Source organism: Arachis ipaensis, chromosome B5 (assembly GCF_059453495.1).
Source record: "Arachis ipaensis isolate K30076 ecotype BB chromosome B5, ASM5945349v1, whole genome shotgun sequence".
In the NCBI taxonomy this organism is placed as follows: domain Eukaryota; kingdom Viridiplantae; phylum Streptophyta; class Magnoliopsida; order Fabales; family Fabaceae; genus Arachis; species Arachis ipaensis.
In genome coordinates this window covers 110,247,576-110,273,600 of record NC_142440.1, presented here as the reverse complement: position 1 = coordinate 110,273,600, position 26,025 = coordinate 110,247,576, and the positions used below count along the sequence as shown (strand labels likewise).

General features: G+C 39.0%; 1 protein-coding gene and 1 non-coding gene across 2 annotated transcripts; one reads left to right on the top strand and one right to left on the bottom strand.

The window, feature by feature from the left end:
• Positions 1-1,733: 1,733 nt before the first annotated feature.
• LOC107640807 (uncharacterized) lies at positions 1,734-2,951 on the bottom strand. The gene is made up of 2 exons (XM_016344304.1): positions 2,304-2,951; positions 1,734-2,189 (listed from the first exon to the last, which is right to left on the bottom strand). Exons 1-2 carry the CDS (start codon positions 2,949-2,951, stop codon positions 1,734-1,736), a joined length of 1,104 nt encoding a protein of 367 aa, XP_016199790.1.
• Positions 2,952-15,340: 12,389 nt separating this feature from the next.
• LOC148565352 (small nucleolar RNA R71) lies at positions 15,341-15,447 on the top strand. Its single transcript, XR_015884388.1, has one exon. It is a non-coding gene; the product is annotated as a small nucleolar RNA R71 (small nucleolar RNA).
• The last annotated feature ends 10,578 nt before the right edge of the window (positions 15,448-26,025 follow it).

The window sequence follows — 26,025 nt, the reverse complement described above, 5'->3', positions numbered from 1 at the left end:
AAAACAAGGAAATGAAAGCAACTTCAAGCAAGCACCAAAAAGGAATTGGCAATTGTTCATTCTCAAGAAGTGGTAGTCACACATACAATGGTCTTAAATTGAGTGCAAAAGACGTTTGATCAAGACATCTACTAAATTTGAACCATTGCTTAGTGATTACCAAATCAAAAATTTTTTAGATGAACAATGACAAATGAATTCACACAACACAATGCATTTGTAACCAAGAATTGCACATGAACAAACAAGGGAATGCATCGGTAAATTTACTTAACAACCATCAAAAGTCATAGTAGAAGTTGCACAATTCATACAATATGCCAAACAAGAGATAAATTGAACACATATGATGACCAAGTCATACGAATCAAACAAAGTGTTCATTGAGGCATTTTGTCGAACATGTGGTATGCAATGTGCAAGCTTATCACAATTAAGCTCAAATTTGCTCATAACCAATCCCAACAATCAAACAACAACACTTTACAAATTAAAGAAACAAGAAAGAAAGCAACTAATTAAATCTAAACAATATAAAAGGAATGGAAACAATTGCAAAAATATTAACATAAAGAGAAAGGGAAAACAAGAACCTTAGATATAAAGGTGGAAAGGAACAAGAATTAGGGAGGTACAATGGCACTTCTTATAGCCACTGCGAAACCATGGCGGTTGGGGTCGCCAAAAAAGAAAGCAACACCGGAAGAGGGAGAGCTCACCGGTGGTGTATATAGAAAAGAGAGAAAAGAAGAGAAGCAAAGAGAAAGAGAGAGAGAGTGGTCACCGGCGGTGGGCTGGAGGCAGCGGCGGCGGCGGCCAAGACCGGCGGGGCTGGGCAGAGCAGAGGGAGAGAGGGCAGCTATAAAGAAGAAAAAGAAAAGAGAAGGCTGCCTCTCAACAGGGCAGGTTGCCCTGTTATGGCCCAGAACGCGTCCTGTACGGACGCACAGGGGCTTGTGCGGACGCACAGAGACAAAAACTTAGAGGGGCACGAACGCACACAGCATGCGATCGCTGCGACCAGAGGGGTTGCGAAAGGGCGTGCGGATGCACAAAGACGTGCGGCTGCACAGAGAGAGTTTTTTTTTTTGGGAACAAAAGCTCGTGTACGCGCAAACACATGTCCGTGCGCACGCACAGATGATGGAAATGGGGGAGGTTGTGCCCACGCACAAGCTATTCCCTCGCTGCCACCAGAGGGTTTATAATTGGCGTGCGGATGCACACTTCTGTCCGGCCAAATAGGTGAAGCACGAAAGGGAGTGCGTGCGGACGCACGCAGATGAGCGCTCGCTCAGGGCAAGGAAAATTGGCAGCACGCACGCACAGACTGTGCTGGCGCTGCGACCAGAGGGAAAATCAAAGCGCGTGTGGACGCACAGGCTGGTGCGTCTGCACAGATGGCAAAAAATTTAGGGTTGTGCAGACGCACAGGTGGGTGCGGACGCACAGATGCCCTGTTTCAGAAAAAAAAAATTTTCTTCAAAACTAAGGTTCCTACCCTTAGCATAACAACATACCAACCCCATACCATTCAAATAAGCACAAATTCACTGTCCACAAGCAATATAACTTGAACAACTCAAAATTCATCAAATCAAACCTAAACTAACCATTATATCACAAAAGGCAAAAGACTATAAACAAGAGATAGAGTTGGAATAATGTCACCATGGTGGGGTGTCTCCCACCAAGCACTTTAGTTTAGAGTCCTAAGTTGGACTTGCATGGCTTCATTGGTCACTTGGGAACTTCACCAAGGAGGAAGATCTCCAACTCCTTGGCATTTTTGGGTTAGTATGATCCTTTGAACTTGATTCCTTAGCAACATCCTCTTCTTTTTGCTCCTTGCCATCCTCAATGACTTGCTCTTCAACTACGTCGCACCCAAAAATAGAATACGCTTCAAGAACGGGCTTGTTGGACTCCTCCAAGGTTAACTTGAGTAACTTGCCATCCGCCTCAAAAGAATAGACTCCCGAATGTGCATCTAGCTTGAAACGGGCTGTCTTTAAGAATGTCCTTCCAACGAGTATGGATGATGGCTTGTTTGAGTCAATAGGAGGTGTCTCCAAAATGTAAAAATCAACTGGAAAGAGCAATCCTTGAATATTGACTAAGACATTTTCGGCAATCCCAACAACGGACACAATAATCTTATCGGCTAGCACAAACCTTGCTCTGGACCTCTATAGGGGTGATAAATTCAATCTTTCATAAACGGGGAGTGGCATAATGCTCACGCACGCCCCTAGATCACACATATAGTCTATGAATTTAATTCTGCCAATCAAGCAAGTGACCAAACATGGGCCGGTATCATTGCATTTTTCAAGAAGTAAAGAGGAGATTGAATCATCTACCGGCCTTGTGTTGAGGTTGCCAAGCTTTTCTTTGTGAGTGCAAATATCTTTAAGGAACTTGGCATATCTTAGCACTTGTTGAATTGCTTGGAAGAGGGGGACAGTGACTTCAACCTTCTTGAAAACTTCCACCATAGTAGGGTTAAGCTCTTCTTGTTTCTTGGCCTTCTTGGCTAAAGTTGGGAATGGAATGGGCAAAGGCTCTTCAAGCAAAGTCTTTCTCTTTGGCTCCTTGACCTTGGGTGGTTCTTCCTTATTTTTATCAACACCTTCATCTTCATCCCTCATCACCTCCACTTCATCTCCCACATCTTCATTGTTTCTCTCCTCACTCAACTTTGTAGGTATAGCAACATTCTTATCCAATTTAGTGCCGCTCCTAAGGGTAATGGCATTGATGCTACCCTTAGGGTTAGGTTGAGGTTGGGAGGGCAAACTACTTGAGTTTGAAGCTTGTTGGATGTTTTGTGCGATTTGAGGAGGGACTGTTAGACGAGAAAGGGCATCGGCTATTGTAGCCATATATGCTTCTTGTTTCTTGTGGAACTCTCGTTGTTCTTGCATGAAGGTGTGAATTGTGTCATTCATGTGAGGTGGGTTAGAGGGAAGGGCTTGGTTAACTTGAGGAGGGCTAGGCCTACTATGTGGGTGTTGGTACTTACCTTGAGGTTGAGATTGTGGGGGTTGTTGGTATGGTTGTTGGTATTGTGGTTGACCTTGGGGTTGGTTATAGTAGTAGACTTGGGCGTTTTGGTTAGGATGAGCTTGAGGAGCTTGGTTCCACCTTTGGTTTGAGTTATCCCTCCACCCTTGATTTTGATTTCCTCCATGTTGGTAGGATCCTTGGTTGTAATTTGGTTTTTGTGGGTAAGAGTTAGCTACCGCCAATGTAGTGTCCTCTTGGAGCTGAGGACACTCATCGGTGTAATGAGTGTTACACGCACAAACACCACATACCCCTGGTGGTCCTTCGATCCTTGGAGGTTGGTGCACGAAATTGTGATCTCAATTGCACCAACAACTTGGTACGCATGATCATAATCTCAATTCTTTTTCACAACTCAGCACAACTAACCAGCAAGTGCACTGGGTCGTCCAAGTAATAAACCTTACGTGAGTAAGGGTCGATCCCACGGAGATTGTCGGCTTGAAGCAAGCTGTGGTCATCTTGTAAATCTCAGTCAGGCAGATTCAAATGCTTATGAGATTTTGATAATTAAAATATAAATAAAATAAGATAGAAATACTTATGTAATTCATTAGTGGGAATTTTAGATAAGCGTATGGAGATGCTTTGCTCCTTCTGAATCTCTGCTTTCCTACTGCCTTCATTCAATCATTTATACTCCTTTCCATGGCAAGCTGTATGTTGGAGGATCACCGTTTTCAATGGCTACCGTCCATCCTCTCAGTGAAAATGGTCCAAGTGCGCTGTCACCGCGTGGCTAATCATCTGTCGGTTCTCGATCATGTTGGAATAGGATTCATTGATCCTTTTGCATTTGTCACTATGCCCAACACTCGCGAGTTTGAAGCTCGTCACAGTCATCCATTCCCAGATCCTACTCGGAATACCACAGACAAGGTTTAGACTTTCTGGATCTCAGGAATGGCCGCCAATAATTCTAGCCTATACCACGAAGGCTTTAATCTTAGATTAGAAACCCAAGAGATACACATTCAAGCTTGTTTGCATGTAGAACAGAAGTGGTTGTCAGGCACGCATTCATAGGTGAGAATGGTGATGAGCGTCACATAATCATCACATTCATCATGTTCTTTTGTGTGAATGAATATCTTAGAGAAGAAATAGGCTTGAGTTGAATAGAAAAACAATAGTACTTTGCATTAATTCATGAGGAACAGCAGAGCTCCACACGTTAATCTATGGGGTGTAGAAACTCCATCATTGAAAATACATAAGTGATAATGGTGTTCATTGGCTTCAACCCCAGAGGGGAAACCAGAATAACCAAGACTCCAAAATGATCTAAAGATGAACTAAAGATGAAAAGATGAAAAGCTGAAAAGATACAATAGCAAAAGGCCCTATTTATAGAGAACTAGTAACCTAGGATTTACAGAAATAAGTAAATGATGCAGAAATCCATTTCCGGACCCACTTGGTATGTGCTTGGACTAAGCGTTGAAGATTTCACATGTAGAGACTTTTCTTGGAGTTAAACTCCAGATTTGGTGCTAGTTTGGGCGTTTAACTCCAGCCATTTTATGAGATTTATGAAAACATGTTTCCTATGCTTTATTAGTATTAAAATTAATTATCCCTTATTACCATTCGATACCGTGATTTGTGTGTTAAGTATTTTCAGGTTTCATAGGGCCGGAATTGCTTAGAGGACAGAAAGGAAACATACAAAAATGGAAGGAAAGCATAAAAATGGAGTTTTGAAGAGAAGGCAGCGACGCGAACGCATGGACGACACGGCCGCGTGCCTGGCGCAAAACACAATCGACGCGAATGCATGGACGATGCGAACGCGTGACTTGAGCAGAACGCATACGACGTGGAGGCGTAACTGACGCGTACGCGTGACTAGGAAAAACTCCAGATGACGCGAACGCGTGACCCACGCGCACACGTGACAGACGCCACGTGCAGAAACTGCAGAAAACGCCCCCAGCGATTTCTGAAACCCTTTTTGGCCCAGATCCAAGTCCAGAAACACATACTAGTGGCTATAAAGTGGGAAAATGCATCCACCCACTTGAATTTCGTATTGGGTGGTAATGGCTTTGGGGTAGGTGTTTCTAGTGGTTTTGCAAGCTCTACTCCCTTGTGGTCTTCTGTAAATTCTTCCACTTCCTTGCAAACTTTTTCAATTTCAACCATGTGACGATCGAAGTCCTCGATTTCTTCCTCAATATCACTCAAGTCATAAGTTGGAGGTTGAGAAAAATCTACCTCGGCATCATCTTCGTATTCACTTGGGGAAGATTCTTCTATCTCAAAGAATTCACTTGCGGATGCAAGTTCATTCTAAGAGAATTTGACTTGTGATTATCATCATCAAGGAAACTTGCGTCTTGGGTTATTCCGTCTTGTTCTTCATAAAATACCCGCTTTGGGGGTCGTGCACTATCCTCCTTGGCATCAATTGTAATGTCCTTGACGGAATTTTCCACAATTCTGGATTCCCATGGAGGTTCAGCGTCTCCTAAGTCTTCAATCAACTCTTCTTCTTCTTGGATAATTTGGGCTTCCTCCAATTGTTCCAGAACAAAGTCATGCTCCTTACTGTCCACTAGAGTTTCCAGTGTCTCCTTCATGCTACGTTCTTCATTAGATTCTCCACATGAAGTCAGGAGGATTCCTTGAGTGCCCGAATGTCTGGAAGATAATTGATTTATTTCTTGCTCCACTTGATGAAGGGTTGCGTGAAATTGATCTACTATTTCCTTGAGGCGAGCCTGTGATTCTTGAGGTGATGGATATGGACATGGTACATAAGGAAGTGGTGGTTCTTGGGAGTAATTGGATTGGAATTGGGGTGAATAAGGATCATACGGTGGTGAATAGTGAAAAAGAGCTTGTGAGTGTAGTGGTTCAAAGCTATATTGAGAGGGTGGTCTATGAGCACAGGGTGGGGCTTGTTGGTAACTACCAAGGGGTCCATCATATCTATCAGCTTGGTATGTATTGTAGAATGGTCCTTGTCCATGATATCTTGGAAGGTGTTGTTGCCTAAAGGGTTGATCAGATCCTCTTGGCTCCATCCATTTTTGATTGCTTTGACCGTGATGCATAGTCCCGTTATAGCTTCCACTCCTTTCAACAAATTTAGTACCAAACTCAAAGCGAGAGGGGTGAGAACTCATAGTAGCTAATAGAAGTAAAAAGGGAAAACAAAAACAAATAAACAAGTAAAAGAAAAATATTTACAATAACCAATAATAAGGCACACGTTTGCATATCCTCGGCAACGGCGCCATTTTGAAAGAGCAAAACTCTCGCACGATCTAGAATTTTCACAAATAAATTCGCGTTTTAAGTATATCTTCTAGACCGACAAGAATTCCTTTCTTACAAAATTTTGGTTGTCACAAGTAACAAAACCTAATAAAATTTATAACCGAAGTATTTAAACCTCGGGTCGTCTTCTCAAGAAATTGCAGGGAGGTATGATTTATTATTGGTTATGTAAAAAGGATATATTTTTGGGTTTTTGAAATAGGGAACAAGGAGAATAAATTAGTAATAAAGTAAATTAATAATAATAAAATCTCTTGGCAAAGTATAAGAATTTGGAATTTTTATCCTAGTTATCCTTATTAGATGTGATGAGAATTGGGTTTTAATCCCACATAGTTAAGTCAAGTGGACTAATTAGCTTGATTCTCAAGTCCTAGTCAATCCCTGTGGGAAGACTAGCTTTAGAGCGATCTAGATCAATTAGTAATCTGCCAATTTCAACCACTGTTGAGTTTGACAACTCAAGTGTTACCAATTACTTAACCAAAGTCAAAAGGAAGAAAATATCTAAATTAAATTAAAAGTATCCATATAAATAAAGCAAAACAAAGTCAAATCTGAAATACCTAAAAATATATTAAATATAAAACCAATCTAAACAATAAGAGTTCATAAACCAATTTGAGAAAATAAATAAAAAGAACATTAAACCTGGAAATTGAGAAGGAATAGTCTTAAATCCTTTAAGAGGAATCCTAATCCTAAATCCTAAGAGAGAGGAGAGAATCTCTCTCTCTCTAAAAACTACATCTAAATTATGAAAAGTGAATAATGGAAGATCTCTCTATGAATGGATGTATTCTCCCACTTTATAGCCTCTAGTATGTGTTTCTAGACTAGGATCTGGGCCAAAAAGGGTTTCAGAAATTGCTGGGGGCATTTTCTGCAGTTTCTGCACGTGGTGACTGTCACGCGTGCGCGTAGGTCACGCGTTCGCGTCATCTGGAGTTTTTTTCTGGTCACGCGTACACGTCAGTTACGCGTCCGCATCGTATGCGTTCTGCTCAAGTCACACGTCCACGTCTTCTATGCGTTCGCGTCGCTGCCTTCTCTTCAAAACTCCATTTTTATGTTTTCCTTCCATTTTTGTATGTTTCCTTTCTGTCCTCTAAGCCATTCCTGCCCTATGAAACCTGAAAACACTTAACACACAAATCACGGCATCGAATGGTAATAAGGGATAATTAATTTTAATATTAATAAATTATAGGAAACATGTTTTCATAATTCTCATAAAATGAGGAAGGAATGGTAAAACCCTGAAATTTATATGAAAAGTGGGTGAAGACTTGATAAAAACACTTAATTTCAGTACAAGATAAACCATTAAATAGTGGTTTATCAACCCAGTTCTGGCGTTTTGACGCTAGAATTTTTATGCTGACTTGGAACACCAGTTTGGGCCATCAAATATCGGACAAAGTATGGATAATTATATATTGCCGGAAAGTCCAGGATGTCTACTTTCCAACGCAATTGAGCGTGCCAATTGGACTTCTGTAGCTCCAGAAAATCCACTTTGAGTGCCGGGAGGTCAGAATCCAACAGCATCTGCAGCCTTTTTCAGCCTCTGAATTAGATTTTCGCTCAGGTCCCTCAATTTCAGCCAAAAAATACTTGAAATCATAGAAAATACACAAACTCATAGTAAAGTCCAGAAATGTGAATTTTGAATAAAAACTAATAAAAAGATACTAAAAAGTAATTAAAACATACTGAAAACTACCTAAAAACAATGCCAAAAAGCGTATAAATTATCCGCTCATCACAACACCAAACTTAAATTGTTGCTTGTCCCCAAGCAACTGAAAATCAAATAGGATAAAAAGAAGAGAATATACTATAAATTCCAAAATATCAATGAAACTTAGCTCCAATTAGATGAGCGGGACTAGTAGCTTTTTGCCTCTGAACAATTTTGGCATCTCACTTTATCCTTTGAAGTTTAGAATGATTGGCATCTATAGGAACTCAGAATTTAGATAGTGTTATTGATTCTCCTAGTTCAGTATTGTTGATTCTTGAACACAGTTACTTTATGAGTCTTCGCCATGACCCTAAGCATTTTGTTTTCCAGTATTACCACCGGATACATAAATGCCACATTCACATAACTGGGTGAACCTTTTCAGATTGTGACTTAGCTTTGCTAGAGTCCCCAATTAGAGGTGTCCAGAGCTCTTAAGCACAATCTTTTTGCTTTGGACCACGACTTTAACTGCTCAGTCTCAAGCTTTTCACTTGACACCTTCACGCCACAAGCACATGGTTAGGGACAGCTCAGTTTAGCCACTTAGGCCAGGATTTTATTCCTTTGGGCCCTCCTATCCACTGATGCTCAAAGCCTTGGATCCTTTTTACCCTTGCCTTTTGGTTTAAAGGGTTACTGGCTTTTTCTGCTTGCTTTTTCTTTTTCTTTCTTTTTCTTTTCGCCATTTTTTTCTGCAAGCTTCTTCTTTTTCACTGCTTTTTCTTGCTTCAAGAATCAATTTAATGATTTTTCAGATCATCAATAACATTTCTCCTTTTTCATATTCTTTCAAGAGCCAACAATTTTAACATTCATAAACAATAATATCAAGAAGAGAGAGAGAGAAATGAGGTAGGTGGGGATTCAGTGGGGTCCATAGATCTTGAGGTGTCAAGGATTTTCCATCCCTGCACCATGTTCGCATGTAAATGCCCCCTTGATTGCCAATCCTGGCGTTAAATGCCAGGTTGTTGCCCATTTCTGGCGTTTAATGCCAGCTTTTCTCCCCTTTCTGGCATTTAAACGCCAGCTTTTCTCCCTTTTCTAGCGTTAAACGCCAGCTTTGTGCCCCTTTCTGGCGTTAAACGCCAGTCTGGTGCCCATTTTTGGCATTAAACGCCCAGAATGGTGCCAGACTGGGCGTTTAATGCCCATTCTGCTACCCTTACTGGCGTTTAAACGCCAGTAAGCTTCTCCTCCAGGTTGTGCTATTTTTAATACTGTCTTTCATTCTGTTTTTGCTTTTTCAGTTGTTTTTGTGGCTTCACATGATCATCAACCTACAGAAAATATAAAATAACAATGGAAAATAAATAGATATAATAAAATTGGGTTACCTCCCAACAAGCGCTTCTTTAATGTCAATAGCTTGACAGTGGGATCTCATGGAGCCTCACAGATACTCAAAGCAGGGTTGGGGCCTCTCAACACCAAACTTAGAGTTTGGTTGTGGCCTCTCAACACTAAACTTAGAGTTTGAATGTGGGGGTTTTGTTTGACTCTGTGTTGAGAGAAGCTTTTCATGCTTCCTCTCCATGGTTACAGAAGGAGAACCTTGAGCTTTAAACACAAGGGAGTCCTTATTCACGTGAAGGACCAATTCTCCTCTGTCAACATCAATTACAGCTTTTGTTGTGGCTAGGAAGGGTCTGCCAAGGATGATGGATTCATCCATAGACTTCCCAGTGTCTAGGATTATGAAATCAGCAGGGATGTAGTGGCCTTCAACCTTTACCAAGACATCCTCTACAAGTCCATAAGCCTGTTTCCTTGAATTGTCTGCCATCTCTAGTGAGATTCTTGCAGCTTGTACCTCAAGGATCCCTAGCTTCTCCATCACAGAGAGTGGCATGAAGTTTATACTTGACCTGGGGTCACACAGAGCCTTCTCAAAGGTCATGGTGCCTATGATACAAGGTATTGATAACTTTCCAGGATTCTATCTCTTCTGAGGTAATCTCTACCTAGTTAAGTCATCTAGTTCTTTGGTGAGCAAGGGGGGTTCATCCTCCCAAGTCTCATTACCAAATAACTTGGCATTTAGCTTCATGATTGCTCCAAGGTACTTAGCAACTTGCTCTTCAGTAACATCTTCATCCTCTTCAGAGGAAGAATACTCATCAGAGCTTATGAATGGCAGAAGTAAATTCAATGGAATCTCTATGGTCTCTGTATGAGCCTCAGATTCCCATGGTTCCTCATTAGGGAACTCCTTGGAGGCTAGTGGACGTCCATTGAGGTATTCCTCAGTGGAAATCACTGCCTTTCCCTCCTCTATGCATTCGGCCATGTTGGACGTTTTTATGGCCTTGCATTCTCTCTTTGGGTTCTCTTTTGTATTGCTTGGGAGAGTACTAGGAGGGAGTTCAGTAACTTTCTTACTCAGCTGACCCAGTTGTGCCTCCAAATTTCTAATAGAGGATTTGTTTCAGTCATGAAACTTTGAGTGGTCTTAGTTAGATCAGAGATTATGGTTGCTAAGTCAGATTGGCTCTGCTTAGAATTCTCTGTCTGTTGCTGAGAAGATGATGGAAAAGGCTTGCTATTGCTAAACCTATTTCTTCCACCATTGCTATTGTTGAAGCCTTGTTGAGGCCTCTGTTGGTCCTTCCATGAGAGATTTGGATGATTTCTCCATGAAGGATTATAGGTGTTTCCATAAGGTTCTTCCATGTAATTCACCTCTTCCATTGCTGGGTTCTCAGGATCATAAGCTTCTTCTTCAGATGAAGCTTCTTTGGTACTGTCTGTTGCTGCTTACATTCCAGACAGACTCTGAGAAATCATATTGACTTACTGAGTCAATATTTTGTTCTGAGCCAATATGGCATTCAGAGTATCAATCTCAAGAACTCCTTTCTTCTGATTTGTCCCATTATTCACAGGATTCCTTTCAGAAGTGTACATGAATTAGTTATTTGCAACCATTTCAATGAGTTCCTGAACTTCTGCAGGCATCTTCTTCAGATGAAAAGATCCTCCAGTAGAGCTGTCCAATGACATCTTGGACAGTTCAGACAGACCATCATAGAAGATACCTATGATGCTCCATTCTGAAAGCATGTCAGAAGGACACCTTCTGATCGATTGCTTGTATCTTTTCCAGGCTTCATAGAGGGATTTACCTTCCTTCTGTCTGAAGGTTGGGACTTCCACTATAAGCTTACTCAATTTTTGAGGTGGAAAGAATTTGGCCAAAAAAGCACTGACCAGCTTTTCCCAAGAGTTCAGGCTTTCCTTAGGTTGTGAATCCAACCATATTCTAGCTCTGTCTCTTACAGCAAAGGGAAAAAGCATAAGCCTGTAGATCTCGGGATCAATCCCGTTGGTCTTGACAGTGTCACAGATTTGCAAAAATTCAGCCAAAAACTGATGAGGATATTCCAATGGAAGTCCGTGAAACTTGCAATTCTATTGCATCAGAGAAACTAATTGAGGCTTAAGCTCAAAGTTGTTTGCTCCAATGGCAGGGATAGAGATGCTTCTCCAATAGAAGTTAGGAGTAGGTGCAGTAAAGTCACCAAGCACCTTCCTTGCATTATTGGCAATACTGTTATTTTCGGCTGCCATGTCTTCTTCTTTGAAAATTTCTGTTAGGTCCTCTCCAGAGAGCTGTGCTTTAGCTTCTCTTAGCTTTCTCTTCGAGGTCCTTTCAGGTTCAGGATCAGCTTCAACAAGAATGCCTTTGTCCTTACTCCTGCTCATATGAAAGAGAGAAGAAGAAAGTATGGAATCATCTATGTCATAGTATAGAGATTCCTTGAGGTGTCAGAGGAAAAGAAGAATATAAGAAAGAGGTAGAGAGGAGAGAATTCGAACTTATAGAGAGAGGGAGTCTGAATTGCACGTTGAGGAGGAGTGTTATTCCCTTAAATAGAAGAATGTGAGAAGGGGGAAAGAATTTTCGAAATTAAATTTAGAAAGATTTTGAAATAATTAAAAGAAATTTTGAAAATTTGGTTGATGATTTTCGAAAATTAAAATTGAGAAAGTAATTAAGTGATTTTGAAAAAGATTTTGAGATTAGAAATAAAAAAGATATGATTGAAAATCATTTTGAAAAGGATGTGGTTGAGAAGATATGATTGAGAAGATAGGGTTTTAAAAAGATATGATTGAAAGGATATGATTGAAAAACAATTTAAAAGAAATGATATGATTCTAAAATTCAAATATTGAACCTTTCTTAACAAGGAAGAAATTTTTGAATCAAATCACTAATTGTTATCAAGGATTTTCGAAAATAGTAAGAGAAAAAAATGGAAAGGATTTGATTTTGAAAAGATATGATTGAAAAGATATGATCTGAAAAAGATTTAATTTTGAAAAATTATGAAAATTTGAAAACAGATTTGAATTAAAAACAAAATCTTCCCTCCTGTGCCCTCCTGGCGTCAAACGCCCAGAGTGGTATCCATTTTGGCGTTTAACGCCCAAAATACTAGATTTTTGGGCGTTTAACGCCGCACCAGGTACCTTGGCTGGCGTTTAAACGCCAGTTTTCCTTCCTCACTGGGCGTTTTGAACGCCCAGCTTTTTCTCTGTAATTCCTCTGCTGCATGTTCTGAATCTTCAATTCTCTGTATTATTGACTTGAAAAGACATAATTTTGAAAATTTTTTGAATTTTTAATGATGAAAAACAATCAAAATGCAACTAATCATGGAAAACTAAGATCAAATAAATAATGCATGCAAGACACCAAACTTAGAAATTTTTATATTAGAGACACTAACAAATTGAGAATGCATATGAAAAACAACAAAACACACAAAACAAGAGAATTTAAAGATCAGAGCAAGGAAATCATCAAGAACAACTTGAACATTAACGAAGAAAAAATTCATACATTTGAAAAACTGCAAGGAATTAAATAAATTATGCAGGACACCAAACTTTAAAATTAACACTAGACTCAAACAAGAAACACAAAATTTTTGGTTTTTATGATTTTATAAAAAAATTTTTGTATTTTTCGAAAATTAATTGGAAAAAGAAAATAAGGAATTCAGAATTCTTAATGAGAATTCCAGGAATCATGCAATGTTAGTCTAAAACTCCAGTCCAGGAATTAGACATGGCTTACTAGCCAGCCAAGCTTTCAGTGAAAGCTTCGGTCCAAAACACTAGACATGGCCAATGGCCAGCCAAGCTTTAGCAGATCATTACATTCAACAGCAAGATTGATAGAAATCAACAAGCTCTTGTGATGATAAGTTGAAACCTCGGTCCAAAAGATTAGACATGGCTTCACAGCCAGCCAGTCTTCAACAGATCATCATGAAACTCTAGAATTCATTCTTAAAAGCTTTGAAGAATAAAATAGAGAAAAAAAAATTTTTTTGAAATTTTTTGAAAATAAAAAGTAAAAAGCTTAAACATAAAATAAAATTACCTAATCTGAGCAACAAGATGAGCCTTCAGTTGTCCAAACTCAAACAATCCCCGGCAACGGCGCCAAAAACTTGGTGCACGAAATTCTGATCTCAATTGCGCCAACAACTTGGTATGCACGATCATAATCTCAATTCTTTTTCACAACTCCGCACAACTAACCAGCAAGTGCACTGGGTCGTCCAAGTAATAAACCTTACGTGAGTAAGGGTCGATCCCACGGAGATTGTCGGCTTGAAGCAAGCTATGGTCATCTTGTAAATTTCAGTCAGGCAGATTCAAATAGTTATGAGATTTTGATAATTAAAATATAAATAAAATAAGATATAAATACTTATGTAATTCATTTGTGGGAATTTCAGATGCGTATGGAGATGCCTTGCTCCTTCTGAATCTCTGCTTTCCTACTGCCTTCATTCAATCATTCATACTCCTATCCATGGCAAGCTGTATATTGGAGGATCACCATTGTCAATGGCTACCATCCATCCTCTTAGTGAAAATGGTCCACGAAGGTTTTAATCTTAGATTAGAAACCCAAGAGATACACATTCATGCTTGTTTGCATGTAGAACGGAAGTGGTTGTCATGCACGCGTTCATAGGTGAGAATGGTGATGAGCGTCACATAATCATCACATTCATCATGTTCTAGTGTGAGAATGAATATCTTAGAGAAGAAATAGGCTTGAGTTGAATAGAAAAACAATAGTACTTTGCATTAATTCATGAGGAACAGCAGAGCTCCACACCTTAATCTATGGGGTGTAGAAACTCCATCGTTTAAAATACATAAGTGATAATGGTGTTCATTGGCTTCAGCCCCAGAGGGGGAACCAGAATAACCAAGACTCCAAAATGATCTAAAGATGAACTAAAGATGAAAAGATGAAAAGATGAAAAGATACAATAGCAAAAGGTCCTATTTATAGAGAACTAGTAACCTAGGGTTTACAGAAATAAGTAAATGATGCAGAAATCTATTTCCGAGCCCACTTGGTGTGTACTTGGGCTGAGTGTTGAAGCTTTTACATGTAGAGACTTTTCTTGGAGTTAAACGCCAGCTTTGGTGTCAGTTTGGGCGTTTAACTCCAGCTTTTATGTCAGTTCTGGCATTTTGACGCCAGAATTTTTATGCTGACTTGGAACGCCGGTTTGGGCCATCAAATCTCGGGTAAAGTATAAACTATTATATATTACTGGAAAGTGCAGAATGTCTACTTTCCAACGCAATTGAGAGCGTGCCAATTGGGCTTCTATATCTCTAGACAATCCACTTCGAGTGTAGGGAGGTCAGAATCCAACAGCATCTGCAGTCCTTTTTCAACCTCTGAATAAGATTTTTGCTCAGGTCCCTCAATTTCAGCCAGAAAATACCTGAAATTACAGAAAAACATACAAACTCATAGTAAAGTCTAGAAATATGAATTTTGAATAAAAATTAATAAAAATATACAAAAAAGTAATTAAAACATACTGAAAACTACCTAAAAACAATGCCAAAAAGCGTATAAATTATCCGCTCATCAGAGGTTGAGGTGGAGCACTTATCAAAGCTTGAGGAATTTGTTGCCCTTGGGTGAGTTGTCGCAACAAAATTGTCATTTCACCAAGGGTCTTAGTCAAAATAGCGTCTCCGGAGGGAGAAACTTCATTCACAGCTTTCGGTTGTAGACTCCTTACCCTTGAGTGTTGAGTGGAGTCTGCCAAGTCTGATATATTTTCCCATGCTTCCGCAGCGGTCTTATTCTTGGTCAATGAACCTCCACTCGCGGCATCTAGGAGAAGCTTGTCTTGGTGATGCATTCATTGACAGAAATAACTGATAAGAACCAACTCATCAATCCGATGGTGAGGACAAGCCTCCAGCAACTTCTTAAATCTCTCCCAATACTCGTACAAAGTCTCCCCATCCCGTTGCATAATGCAAGAAATCTCTCTTCGCAACTTGTCTATTTTCTGGAGAGGGTAGAACTTTTCCAAAAACTCTTTACGCAACAAGTTCCAGTTGGATCTAACTTCACCCATCTGAGTATAAAACCACTCCTTCACTTTTTCCTCCAAAGAGAAAGGAAAGGCGAAGACTAACACTGCAGCTTCATCGGCCTCATTTCTTCTTGTGGTTGCACAAGAAACTTGAAAATCCTTGAGATGCTTCAAGGGATTTTCTCCAGCAGTCCATTGTACTTGGGGAGCAAGTTTATCGTGCCAGACTTGAGCTCAAAATTTGGGTCTAAGGCCGGATACAAGATTTGAAGTGGTTGCAAGTTAAGATCAGGAGCTCCGGCCTCCTTCAAGGTGATTCTTCTAGGTGGGTCTGCCATGTCAGTGTCACCTAAGTCACTCAAAGAGAATTCAGCACTCCCCACAGATGAATATAGAGTCTCCTTGTTGATTGGAGAATGATGGTCACGGATGGTTGGTGATAGTGAATGGGAGTGCTCCTCAAGGGAACCCGATTCACTATTCACAAAAGCTAGCCGGTGCCAAGATAGCCAAGCTCGGTTCTAGAAGCGACCGTGTCATTCAACTAAGGAGGCAATAAAATCATGCAATTATGAAGGACAAAACAAAAATAGACAAGTAAACAAGAACCAACTCAACAATCAAAGACTACTAAGGTTAACTAAAGAGGAATGTGGTATCTACAATTAGAGCCAAGTAGTAAACCAAAATCAAGTATTCACAATATTCACATATTTATAACAACCAAAAATTGTAGCACTCATTGCACATAAAGTGAACTCCCCGGCAACGGTGCCAAAATTTGATGTGTGGCAAGGGTGTGTAACCAACTCACATGTGGGTTAGGAATTCGGTTATCCAAAGAAATGGATTTAATGTTGTAACTATAGTCCTAACCCGACGAATTGGCCCCTCGAATCAAATTGGAAATTCACAAGATATGTCACAAGCAAAACCAAATTAAAACCATGAGTATTAGACTCTCGAGTCATCTCCCTAGGAGCACTTTTGAACAATGAGTGTGCAATTCTGGTTGTAGTGATCAATGGTTTGTGAATGAAGAAATGAACATATGAAGCAATAAAAGAACATGCAAAATTGTAATGACTGAACAAATTAAGAAATTAAAGAACCAACTATGCAATATAAACAAGTAAAGTATAAAAGAAATCAACATATAAAGGTATAAAAGATTGAAAGCATCAAAAAGAGTCTTGGCTTGGAGTTAGCTAAGGGTCCTTTCCTTGTTGGAACCAAAACTATGACAATTATGATGGATTAGTCTCACTTGATCAACCCTCACATCGGAAAGTAAGTTAAATGAGCATAAGTGTCCTTAACGCACAAATCCTAACTTGCTTGCTAATTACCTTAGCAACAAATTAGCGTTAGTGGGAACAAGAACAATTAACAACCCAAGAATTGAAACTAAATATTGGACATTCCAACTCCAGGAACCCAATTGCTTACTTTACCCAAGCCAAGAACCAAAAATTTTGCCTAAAACCATGTTTGACATTTTGTCAAACACTTGATGGGCAAAAAGCTTAAACATGAGGAAAATGAGTAAAGGCTTAAAACCAAAAGCAACAATTGATCTCAATCAACAAGGATAACACAAGAAAGCATGTAATAAACATCAAACATTAAATTCATCAACAGGAATATTAAATTACAAGAGAGAGGCAAAATTAAACTATAACTTGAATTAGAAGAAAGAATAATGACAATGTAACTATAAAGAGTAATAACAAGAGAATACTTACAATGAAAGCTTGCAAAATCCAAGATCAAAAATGGAAATGGAACTTGAATGTAAAACCCTAATATAAACCCTAATGGAGATGATGAAAAACTTAGAGAAAAATTAAACTAAAAACTCCTACTACTACTCTTAAACTATACTAAATGATATCATGTGTTATATCTTCATTTCCCCTTCAATATGAGCTAGAAGACTTCAAAAATGGGCCTCCAAAGCCCCCAAATCGCGAGGCACGTACTATTTTAATGAAGTCATGTGCGGACACCTGTGCGGACGCACAGACGCATACGTCCGCACACTTTGGCGAAAATCCAGGCCTATGCGTATGCAGAAGCAACAGTGTGCACGCACACTAGGCGATGCTGGGTCGGACGCACGATGCGCTTGAAGCACTCCACGCGCTCTGCTTGGATGGCTGTGCCTACGCACAGGTAGCTTTGTGCACGCACACGTCTCTGAGCTCATCTCCTTTGATTTCTCTTGCTTCCTCCACTTTGCATGCTCTTCTTCCATTTTCTCCAATCCATTCCTACCTTATATACCTGAAAGCACTCACCAACAACATCAAGGCATCGAATGGAAGGCAAATAGAATAAAATAGATTCAATTAGGTATAAAAGAGCATATTTTCATGATCAAGAACAAATTGGGAGGAGAGATCAAAAGCATGCTATTCAAGGGAATAAGTGTGAGTTTATGTGATGAAAATCCATTCAATTCTAACCAAAAATCATCATAAAATATGGATTCATCATTTACTTTTATTGCCTTCTATGTGTTTATTGAAATGCCTCTTTTAGTTATGAGTTAGATTTTATTCCTCTTGGCCTAGGTAGAGTAATTGGTGACTCTTGAGTTATCAAACTCCTTTGTTGATTGATAATTAGAAGTTGCTAATTAACTTGAATGCCACTAAAGCTAGCCTTTCATCATGATTAGGCTAGGACTTGTGGAATCAAGTTAATTCATCCACTTGACTTTCCTTCATAGTTAGAGGTTTAACTAAGTGGGAGCAATAGACAATTGTTATCATAATTGAGGAGGAAAATGGGGATAGGACTTCTAGTTCTCCTACCTTGCCAAGAGCTTTGTTAGTTATTAGTTTATTTCCTTTGCCATTTATATTTCTTGTCTATTACCTTAAAAACCCCAAACATACTTCATAACCAATAACAAAAACACTTTATTGCAATTCCTAGGGAAAACGACTTGAGGTTTGAATACTTCGGTTATTTTTATAGGGGTTTGTTACTTGTGACAACCAAATTTTTGTATGAAAGGATTATTGTTGGTTTAGAAACTATACTTGCAACGAGATTTCATTTGTAAAATTCTAAACCGTCAAAAATTCATTCATCGAAATGGTGCCGTTGCCGGGGAGTTGCAATGGTGTTATGTTATTGTTTATTGTATATATGTGAATATTGTGAATAGCTTTATTCTTGGATTGCTTGTTAGTTTTTGGACTTTGTTTCATTATTTCTTACTAGCTTTTGTTTCTATTTTCTCTTGCTACTATGAATTCTCACTTTGGCTATGAGTTTGGTTCTAACTATGTTCTAGGAAATGGAAGCTTCAATGAGAATGTGCATCAAGGATGGGACAATCAAAGGTGGAAGGAGTTATACGCATATGATCAATCCTATTGGCAACAACCTCCACAAATGCACTATGAACAAGAGCCATTCTATGATGCATATCAATCTAACGGTTATAGTGAATCTCCTTATGACTTTCAAGAACCACTACCATATGCCTATGAGCCATATCCTCAACGTAGCCCTCAACCATACTCACAAGTCTCTTTCCACCAAACACCTCCATATGATCCTAACCCATATACACCATACCAACCACCTTTCAAGCCATATGAGCCACCGATGAGTCCATATTTGACGATATGCTTTAGCTTGAATTGGATGGATTTCATCATATAAACTCACATTTATTCACTAGAATAGCATACTTTTGTGTTTGATCCCTAAATTGAACCTAAATGTGAAAACATGCGTTTTTGTGCTTAAATTGAGTAAATTAATCCCACTTTTATTCCGTTCGATGCCGTGATATGTTTGCTGAGTTGCTATCTTTACTTTCCTTGCTTGGTAGTTGTAGCATTTATTATTTCTTGTCATTTTAGCATGCTTTCTTTACATGCCCACCAAGTGTTTGACAAAATACTTGGTTGGGTTTTTACTTAGTTTTTCACACTCTTAGTAGGGAATTTGGGTGTTTGGGTGAACTTGAGTGGTGGATGTCCATTCCATATTGTGTGAGAGTTGTTAATTAATTTGGTTTCCCTTGACTCTAAGTGACCTCCCTAGTGTTGACTTAGCACTTAGCGATTGAGATTAATTATGCCTAGTTGACTTATCCTCGATGTAGGGTTGATTAATTGGGATTAATTCACACATAATTACCATGTTTATGGTCCACAACTAGGATAGGAATCCTTAATTACCCACTTCTTACCAAGAGTCCTTTTTAGCTTTCAATTTCCATTTCCATTGCCTTTACTTGCCTTCATTTAATTTCTTGCATGTTAAGTTACCTTCTTGCATTTTAATTCCTTGCCAATTACTATCATCCAACCCCCACTTCTCTACATAGCCAATAATAGACACTTAATTGCAACTCCTAGGGAAGATGACCCGATGTTTGATTACTCTTGGTTTAAATCAGAAATATTAAACTTTGATGTTTGGGGAGTTAATTTGCCGATTTGGTCTATACTTTCAACGGAAGTTATCTTAAGTGTGAAAATCCAAATCGGTGCAAAATCCCAATCATCAAGTTTTTGGCGCCATTGCCAAGGAGTTGCAATGGTGTTGTTGTTGGCTATTTTAAATATGTTAATATGTAAATAGCTTGCTTTTTGATTGTCTTTGTTTATTATTAGGAATGGGATCCCGGAGGACATTGGAGATTCAAGCATTTGGTGGGAAAGTCAAGCACAAGCCACCATAGCAAGGGCCCTCCCAAATGTCTAACTTAAAGACATTAAATAAAAGTACTTGGTAACATTGTTCTAACTCTTCTCTTTTGTACATATTTTGACTTATTTGCTTTTTGTTATGCTTAGTTAGTTTAGAATTAGTTTAATTTTGATTTAGTTATGTTAATTTTGGTTTGGATCATGAATTTATGGGTTCTTGCATGTTTTGGTGTTTGGTTTTGATTGAACTAAGGCTTGGTACCTTAGAATTTTGAAGAAAAATTTTTGCAAAACAGGGCATCTGTGCGTACACACGTACTTGTGCGTGCGCACAAAATAGCTATTTTCTGCTTCCTATGCATGCACACAGACCTATGCGTGCGCATGATTTTGCCCTATGGTCGCAGCACCAGCACGACTTGTGCGCACGTGTTCCCCTGTTTTCTGTGACCTGTGCGTGCGCACTCACTCGTGCGTACGCACATATACCCTTTTTCGCACTCTTTGTGCGGTCGCACAGACGTGTGCGTCCGCACGCCAACTTGCAACCACTTGGATAGGAGCATTGGCACAGCCTGTGTGTGTGAACCCCTGCCCTTACGCTCTTGTGCGCGCACACGGACCTGTGTGCGCATGCACACGTGATCCTTTTCAAAAAAAAAAAAAAACTTCTTCTGTGCGTGCGCACACCCTTGTGCGCACGCACACTTCTTACTCCCTCTTCTGCCAGGAGCGTTCGTATAGCAGGAGTGCTTGCACACCTTCCCTCTTCCGCCTTGTGTGCGTACGCACACTACCCTGTGCATACGCACGCCCCTGTTTTCACCCCTTTTACTTCTTTTCTTCTCTTCTCTCTACTTCTTCTCTTCTCTTCTCCCCCCTCTCTTCCCTTGCTTTTACCTTGCTTTTCTACTCAGTTTTCATTACATCATTTTTATTTTGGTAATTATATTAGATTTAGTTTACTTGGTTGTTAATTGAATAAATTTCAAGTGTTGATTGATATTGATTGGGTTGCTTCTCGCTTGAATTTTGGTTTGGTTTTTTATGAATATGTGCACTATGTATCAAGTCTTTGTTTAATTGCGTAATTGAATTGTGAGTTTGATTCATATGTTGTAGCTACCATATGCATTAGACTTTATCCTTGTTTGGCATTATGAATTGTGCACTTTTACTTTAGTGAATTCAGTTGAGCTATTTATTCGTCATGGTTTTAGTGAATATAATCACATAACAAGGTATTTGTTCCTTGTTAATGCCTTGCATTTTTTTTGAGTCGACTTGACTTGATTCTTATCAAGACTTGTCACTTTTTGTAACAAGTGATGACATGTCATCATGTCATGTTTTTCTATGCTTTTTCATACAAGAAATTGATGATTAGTGCTTAAATATTGAATGCTTTTGTGCTTAAATGGTATATTTCTTTGATCTTTTGATTTTATAAACTTTGTGGGAAATAATAGAAGAAGAATCAATAAAAAGCACTAAAAGAAGAATCATACTCCCAAGGTGGCAAAAGAGTTGGAAACAGACTCAAGGACGAGCAAAGAGGATTTGCAACCCTGACCTCTTTACACTCCAACAAAAATAACTCGAGCTACAAAACTCCAAATGAGGTGATTCAAGTGTCATTGGAAAGTAGGAATCTAGAGCTTTCAAAGCATATATGGCACTACATGGTGGACACTAAATCTAAGGGAGAAAACTTACCCCGAAAGTGCAAAGATGAACATAGTATCAACCTGCAGTAAGGCCAGCTGACCTCTCTACCTTCCAAGGAAGATAACTTGAGCTGTAGAGCTTTGAATGATGCGCTCCCAAATGCATTGAAAAGTAGACATCCGGAGCTTTCTAACAATATATAATAGTATGGGATGAACATTAAGTTTGGGCCTCAGAAGCTGGTGCTAACTTTGGCCTCCAAACAGTGCTCACTAAGTTAACTTGGCGCTCAATAAGAGAGCGCTAAGGAAGAAAACAAGCGACCCTGACAGCACGACCATACCTTCTCCAAAGGACCATAACTTAAGCTACAGATGTCCAATTGATGTGCCTTTAGTTGCGTTGGAAAGCTGACATCCAGAGCTTTTCAACGATATATAATAATCTATATTTGTTATGAAATTGAAATACAAGTGATAGGCATCTTTAAGGCCCAAAAACACTTAGCAGCACATATGGAATGGTGCTCATTTTCAAAGTGAACGCTACGCTCACTAAAGCAGCGTTTTTGGGCATGTCAAATTGGAGGCAAGGACTTTAGCTATCGGGCAGCGCTCAATAATGCAACGTAGCGCTCATTAAGAGAGCGCTAGTTATGGAAATGTGGCACGAGAGATGCACGTTGGAGGAGTGAATGATGCGCTCATTGTTTCAATTGAGTATTCCCCTTGAAGCAACCAAACACCCACGACCCATTTCATTTAAGTCCCAATGCAAGCAAAGCACATTGACATGACTCAAAGGCACAAGAAAAAAGTTAGATTAGGAATTTCATTTCAATTGTAATTTATTTTCAATTTTAATTTCATTTTTTCATTTTGTAAAGCCTATATAAGGGCATCAGATTCATTCCATTAGGGAGAGAGCTCGGTTAGTCTGCTAGGCAGCAGTAGGAGTAGGAGTAGGAGTAGAATAGAAGGCTCTCTTTGATACACTTTTATTTTTCTACACTTTCTATATTTCAGTCTTGAATTCAGTTTATGCAAATTTCAAATTCTAAAATCCTCTGCTCCAATTTCCTTCTATGCAATTTTACTTTTCTGTTTACATTGCTCCCAATTTACTTTACTACAATTTACATCTTCTGCAATTATTCTGATTTCTGATTTAAGTTTCCAGCACCCAACTCCTTTTACATTTGCTGCAATCTACATTTCTTGCTCTTTAAGATTCTGTCAATTTACTTCCTGCAAGTTAGATCTTCTGCAATTTACTTTTCTTGCTCTTTAGGTTTCTACCAAATTTTCATTCTGCAATTTATAATTCTTGCAATTTACTTTACTGTTGGTAACTTTTCACCAAATTCACCACTGTGAGCTTAACTAAACTAATCACCTCACTAAAGTTGCTTGATCCATCAATCCTTGTGAGATTGACCTCACTCTTGTGAGTTATTACTACTTGATGCGATCCGGTACACTTGCCGGTGAGTTTGTGTGGAATTTAATTTTCACCCATCAAGTTTTTGGCGCCGTTACCGGGGATTGATATAGATCGACAATGATTAAGTGGGTGAGAAGTCTAGATTAAGCATTTTCTTTGTTTTTGTTCTTTTAATTTCTATTTTTCTGCTGAAACTAAGGTGTTTGTGTTTTTGCCTCACCAAGAAATTCTTATCTCTGATATGAGTAATTTCAGTTTTCATTGGTGATGTGTTTTACAAAGTTCAAATGGAGTTCAACTCGTTTTGTGATCAAACAAATTTTATGGGATATTACCCACCATCACCAATTGACTATTCTAATGGTGGATTGGAATATCACTAAGAAAATACAAATTCTGAGCACTCCAATCAATGGAGATATGCTTCAGAACCACAAGATGAGCAAGAGAATCATATGGGATATTTCCCATCACCACAAAATGATTCAAGTCATTATTCTAATGGTGGCTGGGAGTATCACTAAGAATTAACAAATTCTGAGCAACCCAATCAATGGGGATATGCCTCAGAAAATGATCAAGCAGATCACATGAGATATTGTCTAGAATCACAAAATAATTTATGTCATTATCCTCATAGTGACTGGGCATATCAACAAGAGTGTGAACAATCAATTGAAATGAATTTCCTCCCAGAGCCACAAAGTGAATCACACTATTATGACACCGACACAAACTATGGCTGGGAAAGGAATTTTAATGCTCCATATGATACTCATCAAGAGACATCATCACTGGAGTGTGTTTTCAATAAATTCATGCAAAATTATCCCCCAATGCCACAAGATGATCCATACTGTGATGAAATCAACAATTCTTCAAATTGTGCTTGGAAAGATCAAAATCAGAGAGCACTCAATGTGTCATACTCCAGTAATCAAGAGCCATCATCACTTGAGCAAACTTTCAACTCATTCATGCAAAGTTGTCAAACCTCGCCTCTCAGTTTTCCATCTGAAAACTCCTCATCACTTAACTATCCCTTGACACAAAATCTCATCTAAAACTCACAGTCCACACAAACTTCCATAAACCAAAGCCTCTCAAAGCTTGAGACCATGCTTGAAAGATATGAGGAGGAGGCACAGATATCCTAGAACGAACAGAAAAACTCCTTCAAAAACATGGAGGTGCTGGTAAACGAAATGTTAAGTGCAAGGGAGGAGGTGGAAGAGCAAAATGAAGAGGCTCTTAAACTAAGTAAAACCCCACCTCCTGATTTCTCATGTCAGAATTCTCCATCACTTGAAAATACCTCAACACAAAGCTCCTTCCATATCCCTCAAAACAACTTTACCATAACACAGCCATGTCCACAAAATCACTCTCAGCCTTCATCTCTTGAGCCAGCCGTTGAAGATCCCCTTCAAAAGTCCAGAGAATTATTGGAAAGACAAGAACAACTACTGGAAGAACAAAAACAATTTTGGACAAGGCAAGAATTCCTCTTCAAGAAAATAGAGGGGAATTTTGAGCAAAGAAGGACACATTCAGGATTGACAAATGGTGAGGGTGAAGAACAAACTGTGAGTGAAGAAGGGGAAGAAGAGGTCCCTGTATCGAGTGAAACTTCAAGGGCGAATGAGGTGGTGGAGGTATATGAGCCAATGATCCCACATCCACAGAGGCTTATTGAAGTGACAATGGAACATGAAGATTCCCTCCCAAAGGACTTAATGGAAAGTCATGAAGAAGAAATAGAGGAAGACAATCAAGGAGATTCACATTCAATTGAAGCAGAGAAGTGCATAGAGGAAGGGCTCATGGAACCACCAATTCAAAAGGCTTTTGATGAAGATAATGCTCCAACCATCACACAACCACCAAGTATTGATATCCAAGAAGTGAAGGCAACTTGATCCAGCAAGCAAGCTCAATCAATCCATTAACAAAAGGAAGCTTGCTGAGGAGAGACCAAGACAGGGGACAATAGCTGAATCTTCTCCCCCTTGAGGTCATTCCTCTTAACAAACTAGAAGAAGAGGAAGAAAGTGAAGAACAACATGTCAAGCTAATGACACTAAAGGAGCGCTTGTTGGGAGGTAACCCAACCTTAGGTAACATTTCAATTCTCTGCTTTCTTTCCTTGCTTTGTTTAAATTCAATAAATTGGCATATGATTACATTCTAAGTTTGGTGTTGCCCTGCAATAATTTGTTTTCAATCTTTCTGGATGATTGCATCAAATCAAAAATGAAAGTTTCATAGTAACATTCTAAGTTTGGTGTGCCACTTATCTTCTATGCAATTTATTCAGCAACACCACTTGTCTGCATAATCATAATGCCTGTGCAGTGTTATCTTTCTTTCAGTTAGACAATTTTATTTTTCTCTTTGTTTTAGTTATTTCCCTATTTTTAATGCTTTCTTTTATTAACTGTTTGTGTTAATACCTCACCAAGAATTTTCTATTCATGACAGATTCTTTGTTTGGTGATTGTATTTAACATATAACAGTTTCCTTTGTTTAGTTCAAATAAATTGACATATGGTTGCATTCTAAGTTTGATGTTGCTATGCAACAAAATTTGGTTCCAATCTTTACTAGATACTTGCATCAATTCCAAGTGAAAGTGTCACATTAAATTTGGTGTGCCACTTATCTTTTATGCCATGTATCATGCACACCCCACTTGTTTTTGCAATCACAATGTCTCTGGTTCCTGTGCCTTCATTGTTATTTTTCATTTTG

Coding starts and splice junctions, on each gene's coding strand:
- LOC107640807 (XM_016344304.1), bottom strand. CDS start 2,951: ATGAATGACACAATTCACACCTTCATGCAAGAACAACGAGAGTTCCAC. Junction 2,190..2,303: donor ATGATACCGGCCCATGTTTG/GTCACTTGCTTG, acceptor TCACCCCTATAG/AGGTCCAGAGCAAGGTTTGT.